Source organism: Cryptomeria japonica, chromosome 5 (assembly GCF_030272615.1).
Source record: "Cryptomeria japonica chromosome 5, Sugi_1.0, whole genome shotgun sequence".
NCBI classification, from domain to species: Eukaryota; Viridiplantae; Streptophyta; class Pinopsida; order Cupressales; family Cupressaceae; genus Cryptomeria; species Cryptomeria japonica.
Window position 1 is genome coordinate 684,187,496 of NC_081409.1, and position 8,047 is coordinate 684,195,542.

General features: G+C 34.1%; 1 protein-coding gene across 1 annotated transcript; it reads right to left on the reverse strand.

Moving 5' to 3' along the window:
* Positions 1 to 842: 842 nt before the first annotated feature.
* Positions 843 to 1,310, reverse strand: LOC131040698 (secreted RxLR effector protein 161-like). The gene has a single exon (XM_057973648.2). The coding sequence runs from the start codon at positions 1,308 to 1,310 to the stop codon at positions 843 to 845; it is 468 nt and encodes a 155-aa protein (XP_057829631.2).
* Positions 1,311 to 8,047: the final 6,737 nt, after the last annotated feature.

An 8,047-nucleotide genomic window follows, 5' to 3' on the forward strand; every position in this document is an offset into this window, starting at 1 on the left:
AAAATGAGCTCTATATAATACAAGCTAATTTATTCAATTTATAGAGAAATACATATTAAATGATGGTCATAGTGTTAGCTATGATATTTAAGATGGGTTATTGAGAAGATTAGGCAAGATCAACGTGGGCGGCTATAGGCAGCTAGAGTCGGCTCTTGGTCAACTATGGAATGAAAGATTATAATTTTAAATACACATAGAAAATAGAGCTAATGAAGAAGACTACAATGGAAGGAAATATATTGTATTCATAACTTGAATGAAAATAGTTACATAGTCTCTCATATAGAGAGAGAGCTTATCATCGATTAAAAAAAAGCAAAAAAAACTAAAAAAACAGTCGATGACTGCCTTACTGCATGCACATCAATGAATACAACGATAAAAAAACAAAAAGCAAAAAACAATTTTAAGAAAAACTAAAACCAAGTTTCGTAGCAGTTTAGGAATTGCAACTGCTATTTTATTCACACATAAAGATGAAAGCAGATAAAGCAAAAAACTTGATCTTCTAAACTCCAATGCATCATTTGATCTTATCTTCAATCTTCCCTTGAATGATCAATGGAGGTGAGTCCCAACTTATTTCAGAAATTAGTAAAGGTGGTTATTGGAAGAGCTTTGGTGAAGATATCAACAACTTGTTCAAATAAAGGATAGAATTGCAATTCCATGTGTCCATCTTGAACCAAGTCACGAATGTAATGATGTTGGATCTCTATGTGCTTCGTTCTAGCATGAAACACAAGGTTCTTTGTCATGGAAATAGTGCTATTGTTATCACAATAGATGGTGGTTGGATGTTCTAGAACCAAATATAAATCTATCAATACCCTTCTAATCTATACTGCTTGAGAACTTGTTGATGATGCTGCCATATATTTCGCTTCTGCTGAAGAAAGAGCCATTGTTGCTTGTTTCTTGCTACTCGAAGATACAACTCCAGAGCCAAATGAAATAACATAACTAGATGTAGATTTCATATCAACCACTGAACCTACCCAATCTGAATCGGAGTAACCAACTAGTTCAAACTTGTCAATGGGAGAATACTGAATGCCAAAATTTTGTGTGCCACTCACATACCTCAAAATTCTTTTAGTAACTTGCCATTGTGACTCATGTGCATTTTGCATGAACCGAGAGATGAGGCTTACATCATACATAATATCAGGCCTTGTGGTTGTGAGGTACATGAGGCTACCAACCAAACTCCTATACCGAGTAGCAACAACCTTGGGACTAGCATCTTCCTTGGTTAGTTTTTCACCAAGGGATATGGGGGTTGCAAATGCTTTGCATGCCACCATGTTAAACTTCTTCAATAAATCAGCTACATACTTAGATTGAGAAATAAATATACCTTCTGATGTTTGTTGTACTTCCACACCAAGAAAATAGTGCATAAGTCCCAGATCTGACATTTCAAACTCTTGTTTCATTTCTTCTTGAAACATCTACATGATAGCTTTGCCCTTACCTGTATAATTAAATCATCAACATAGAGGCAAACTATGAGAATATCATTACCAATACGTTGGACATACAAGGTAGGCTCTGAGTAGCTTCTGTTTAATCCTTTCTTCATGAAATAACTATCAATTCTAGTATACCAGGCACGGGGAGCTTGCTTCAACCCATAAAGGGCTTTTTTCAACTTGTAGACTAAGTGTTCTTTCTCTGGAACTTCATAAACCATTGGTTGTTCTACATAAAATTCCTCATCTATATAACCATTAAGGAATGTTGATTTCACATCCATTTAAAATAATGGCCACTTATAGTGGGCTGCAATAGCCAATATAATCTTGGTTGTATCAAGTCGAGCCATAGGAGGAAAAGTTTCTACATAATCAACTCTAGAAGTTTGTACAAACCCCTTGGCAACTGTCTTGCCTTATGTTGCTCTACTGAACCATCTGCATGTTATTTGACTTTGTATATCCATTTCACACCAATCACCAATTTTCCTATGGGAAGTGGAACTAATTCCCAAGTATTATTCTTATGAATGGAATTCATATCATCATTCATAGCATTAACCCATAAGGGTTCTTTCACTGCTTCTTCATGGATAGAGGGTTCAACTTTAACTATACTAAACAAAGCAAAATTAACAAATGGATTTATATTGGCACTCCTCTGACAAATATCAACGAAAATTCATACCTTTCTTGGAACAACTGCTGGAGGTGATGGTGGAGGTGAATCTTCACCTCAGTTTGTGCTACTTGAAGAACTAGGTGAGCTTGGAGGTATGGAACTAGAGCTAGAACTTACACTTGAGCTTGTGGAGAGAGGAGGATGAACACTATTATCTTCCATATTTATGATTATTGATAGATTTTTATGAACATCATATTTCCACTGCCATACTCCCCCTTCATCAAAAATCACATCCTGACTAACTATCCATTGCTTTGTCTCAAGATTATAGTATCTGCAACCTTCAGTTGTAGTAGAGTAGCCCACAAAGATACAAAGTTGGGATTTGGCATCCAACTTCTTCCGCTTTTGATCTAGAATATGCACATATGTCAAGCATCCAAAGACTTGAAGATGAGCCACTAAAGGCTTGTGACCACTCCAGGCTTCCTTCAGAGTGATATTTTGAACTGCTTTCATGGGACTACGGTTGATAATATACACTATAGTGGCAACTGCTTCTCCCCAAAAACTATTTGGAAGATTTTTTGTCTGCAACATGTTTTGTGCCATTTCCATATTGGTACGCTTCTTTCTTTCAACAATACCATTTTGTTGAGGTGTGTATGTGACAGTAAGTTGTCTCTGTATGCCATGCTTAAGATGAAAATCAACAAACTCATTAGAAGTAAACTCTTCCCCTCTATCTGTTTTGAGTATCTTGACAGGATACTTGCTTTTTTTTTCAGCCAATGCTTTAAAATTCTTGATTCATGAAAAGGCTTCAGATTTCTGCTTCAAAAAATAAACCCAAGTGTGGCGAGAGTAATCATTAATGAAGGTCAAAAAATAAAGGTTCTTACCCAATGATGCCTCTTGCATGTCAGCATGCACAAGTTATAGAGGAGATTTGGCTCTCCAAGAGTTGCCCATCGGAAAATTGTCTCGATGATGCTTTGCCAAGTCCACACCCTGAACAACCTTCTTCTTTTGCTTTGATTGGAGGAAGACCTCTCACCATATTCTTCTTATTCTACAAATTTAGCCCTTGAAAATTTAGATGACCATATCATTGATGCAATAACCATGAATCATCTATGGTTGATTTTAGTGCATGCAACTTACTAGAAACGAATTTGAGAGGAAACAATCTATTCTCTGTCATATAAATCTTTGCTACAAGATGATGACTATTAGATTTATCAAAAATTTTGTAGCAGCTATCTTCAAATACAACTTTATAGTTCTTTTTTAGAAGTTGTCCTATACTCAAAATACTATGTTGTAACTTTGGCACAAAGAAAGTATTATGAATATGTGTAGTGTCTCCTTGCTTAGTCTTGATTGTAAGGGTACCTTTTCCCATTACATAAACATCCTTATCATCTCCAAATTGAATTGTACTTCTCATTGAATTATCTATTTTGACAAAGAAAACAGATTTACCTATCATGTGATTTGAGAAGTCGCTATCCAAGAACCAGACATCCTCTTGGGGTTCTTTTGCCAACTTGTGTGCAAAGAATGTAGAATTATTTGCATCAGAAGACTTGTCTGCATAACTAGCTCTTGAGTTATTCAAGTCAGATTTCTTCTTCCTGCACTCAGATTCATAGTGCCCATATCTTTCACAATATCGGCACTGTATACTCCTTCTATCAACAGAACTTCATCCTCTTCCTCTATTGTTTCCTCTTCCTCTTCCTCTTCCTCTTCCTTTGTTATTACTAGAAGATTCACCTTGAAATTTAGTAGTATGAGAGGGAGGAGATTTGGATATTTCCTCAATATTCGTAGAAGACTAGAAAGATTGCACAAAGCTTTCCATAGAATGTTGCATGCGCTCCTCATGAGATTGCAAAGAACCAATTAATTCTTCAACTTTGAAAGTAGTTAGATCTTTACTTTCTTCAATAGCAATTACTACTGGATCAAATTTAGGAGGAAGAGACCTCAAATTTTTTCTACAATTTTCTGGTCTGATATAGTTTCACCTTGAGTCCTAAGATGATTCACAATACCTTGAGTCCTTGTAATAAATTCATGAATGGAATTAGATTCTTTCATCCCTAAATTTTCAAATTCTCTTCAAAAAGTTTGAAGTCTTACCAATTTGATTTTGTCTATACCTTGGTATGCAGTTTGTAGAGTCTCTCATGCATCCTTTGATTTTGTTAGACTGACAATTCGAGGAAAAATCAAAACATCCAAGGTAGATTGAATGGTGAAAAGAGCTTTGTTATCCTTCTTTCTATCTTCTTTCAGCTAATTTTTCTGTTGTGGTGTCCATGTATTTTATGTATTCTGATCTACAGGTTTTGTGTATCGAACTTTGACTGATTCCCAAAGATATTGGGATAAAAGTAGGTTCTTCATTTTGATACTCCAATAATCATAGTTTTCTCCAGTAAATAATGAAAGCTGAAATGCTAAATCTTTTCCATTAGCCATATGGAGATAACTCTTGCTTTGACTTTACTGCACAATCAAAATTTTTACAACCTGCTCTGATATCAAATGAAAGATTATAATTTTAAATACATAGAGAAAAGAAAGCTAAAGAAGAAGACTGCAATGGAAGGAAATATATTGTATTCATAAATTGAATGAAAACAATTACATAGTCTCTCATATAGAGAGAGAGCTAATCACCGATTAAAACAAATTAAAAAAAAACTAAAAAAACAATCGATGACTACCTTACTGCATGCACAATAGTGAATACAAGGATATAAAAAAAAAAAAAAAAACAGTACTAAGAAAAACTAAAACCAAGTTTCATAGCAGTTTAGGAATTGCAACTGTTGTTTTATTCACACACAAAGATGAAACTAGATAAAGTAAAAAACATGATCTTCTAAACTCCAATACATCATTCGATCTTATCTTCAATTAGTCTCTCATATATATAGAGAGATAATCACTGATTAAAAAAAGAAAAAAAAAACTAAAAAATAGTCGATGATTGCCTTACTGCATGCACAACAATGAATACAAGGATAAAAACAAAAAACAAAAAACAGTGCTTTGTAGCAGTTTAGGAATTGCAACTGTTGTTTTATTCACACATAAAGCTAAAAGAGGATAAAGAAAAAAACATGATCTTCTAAACTACAATGCATCATTTGATCTTATCTTCAATCTTCCCTTGAATGATCAATGGATGTGAGTCCCAACTTATTCTGAAAAGTAGTAAAGGTGGCTATTGGAAGAGCTTTGGTGAAGATATCAACAACTTGTTCATATGAAGGACATAATCGCAATTCCACATGTCCATCTTGAACCAAGTCATGAATGTAATGATGTCAGATCTCTATGGGCTTCGTTCTAGCAACACAAGGTTCTTTGTCATGGAAATAGTGCTATTATTATCACAATATCACAATAGATGGTGGTTGGATGTTCCAGAACCAAATATAAATCTATCAATACCCTTCTAATCCATACTTCTTGAGAACTTGTTGATGATGCTGCCATGTATTTCGCTTCTGCTAAAGAAAGAGCCACTGTTGCTTGTTTCTTACTACTCCAAGATACAACTCTAGAGCGAAATCAACTCTAGAGCGAAATGAAAAAACATAACCAGATGTAGATTTCCTATCATCCACTGAACCTGCCCAATCTGAATCTGTGTAACCAACTAGTTCAAACTTGTCAATGGGAGAATACTGAATGCCAAAATTTTGTGTGCCAATCACATACCTCAAAATTCTTTTAGTAGCCCGCCAATGTGACTCATGTGGATCTTGCATGAACTGAGAGATGAGGCTCACATCATACATAATATCAGACCTTGTGGTTGTGAGGTACATGAGGCTACCAACCAAACTCTTATACCGAGTAGCAACAACCTTGGGACTAGCATCTTCTTTGGTTAGTTTTCCACCAAGGGCTATGGGGGTTGGAAATGCTTTTGCATGCCACCATGTTAAACTTCTTCAATAAATCAGCTACATACTTGGATTGAGAAATAAATGTACCTTCTAATGTTTGTTGTACTTCCACACCAAGGAAATAGTGCATGTCCCATATCTAACATTTCAAACTCTTGTTTCATTTCTGGTTGAAACATCTCCATGAGAGCTTTGCTGTTACCTGTCACTACTACATAGAGGGGTGTTTTAAGACAATATTTACGAAATTTTTTGAGAAAATTGTCTCAACTTGAGACAAAAATAAAGTTTAGTATTGTCTTAAAAAATGTCTTTAATTGAGTGTCTTAAATTATCGTCTTTAAAATTGTCTCTATAAAGACAATTTAAAACATAAGTTTTTTTTGTCTTTGTAGAGACGATTTCACTTTTGTCTCTTAGAGACAAAAGTTGGGATTTAAAGACATATTGTCTCTCTAGAGACAATAGTTGGGATTAAAATCATATTGTCTCTCGAGAGACAATACGTCTTTAGATCTCAACTATTGTCTCTCTAGAGACAATATAAAAAAATATATTAAAAAATAAACAATTTATTTTTAAAAAAATTTGTGTATTTTTCAATCAAAATGTTTTAAAAAAATAAACAATTTCTTTTAAATATTTTTTTGTGTAGGTTTCAACATTCAATGTTTCCAAATAGCAACGGAAGATTAAATGTAATTATTTTCAATATTTAATTTCTTACAAAACATTGAACAAAATACCATAACAAACTTATTAACAAGAAATACAATAATAATTATATTTATTTTCAATGTTTTGTATATTACATAATGATGTGGTGCTTCTCTAGAGAATATTGGATATAGTAAAATAGGAAATGGTAGCAGAGTCTTCACAGCAGAAGGTTACCACAAGGTTCTTTATAGGAGAAGGTAGCAGTGTCTTCACAGAAACAGATAGTTTCCTTATGGCCACAAGCCAAATCCTTCAGTGTTACTAACTCCATGAAAAGTGGATATGGGCATACACATTTTTGACAAGTATAGATGAACACAATAGAATCGAACTTCACATGACTAGATAACACCATTTTTAGCATCTTACAATCCATTTTTAGCACCTTGCAATCCTGGAGGAGGCTTTGGCTCAGTATATACACAACAACCTTTGAGTAGACATCAATATGAAGAAGAAGAAGAAGAAGAAGAAGAAGAAGAAGAAGAAAAAGAGTATCACAATAGAAATAATAACCAGAAGGTTATGCAGTTGAAAACATGGAGTTAAGAAAGGTGAACTATTAGAAGAAAAAGTATAGTTGATCTGAATGCAAAACCACCCACTTTCATGTTTGGGATAGGAATCCCCTGCTTCATCATCAGTTAAATCAACATCTCTCACATACTTCTTCCACAACCAATGTTGTTTTCTTCAATTGGCACATTGTTTGTCTTAGGAAGGAGAAATAGTACAAATATGGTCATGACTGAAACCCAATCAGCCACATTTTTTGACAAATATGGATAGGGGCATCCACATTTTTTACAATAACATTTCCACCCCATCTTGCTACAGGACCCACCTGACATAGTATTAGAACTACATGAGTAAAAAATAATCTAAAAAGATTCATTAAAAGGATAAAGCAACATAAAATAAAGTAACCCCTTAAATGAAAGACCAAGAAAGTTATGCTAAACACAATTTCTCAAAAATAAAGACTTACCTAAGTGGGAGACACATCCAAAGAAGCAAAAAAGTTTCTTGTAAAGTTTCTTTCCATGCTTACGGTGTAATTGGATAATAGAACATTTAATAATTTGATAACATCAAGTAGAGGTCTAACACAACTATAATGACCATCATCAAGTATCAATGGGTCCAACACTTGGCCAACAACACATGATGGGCAATCTACACAACAACAATGAATAAATGAAATAAGTAATAGAATTTTGATTTCCTAGACTTGAAAACACACCCACTTTTATGTTGAATATGATGGGCTATGTAATTTACAACCTCTT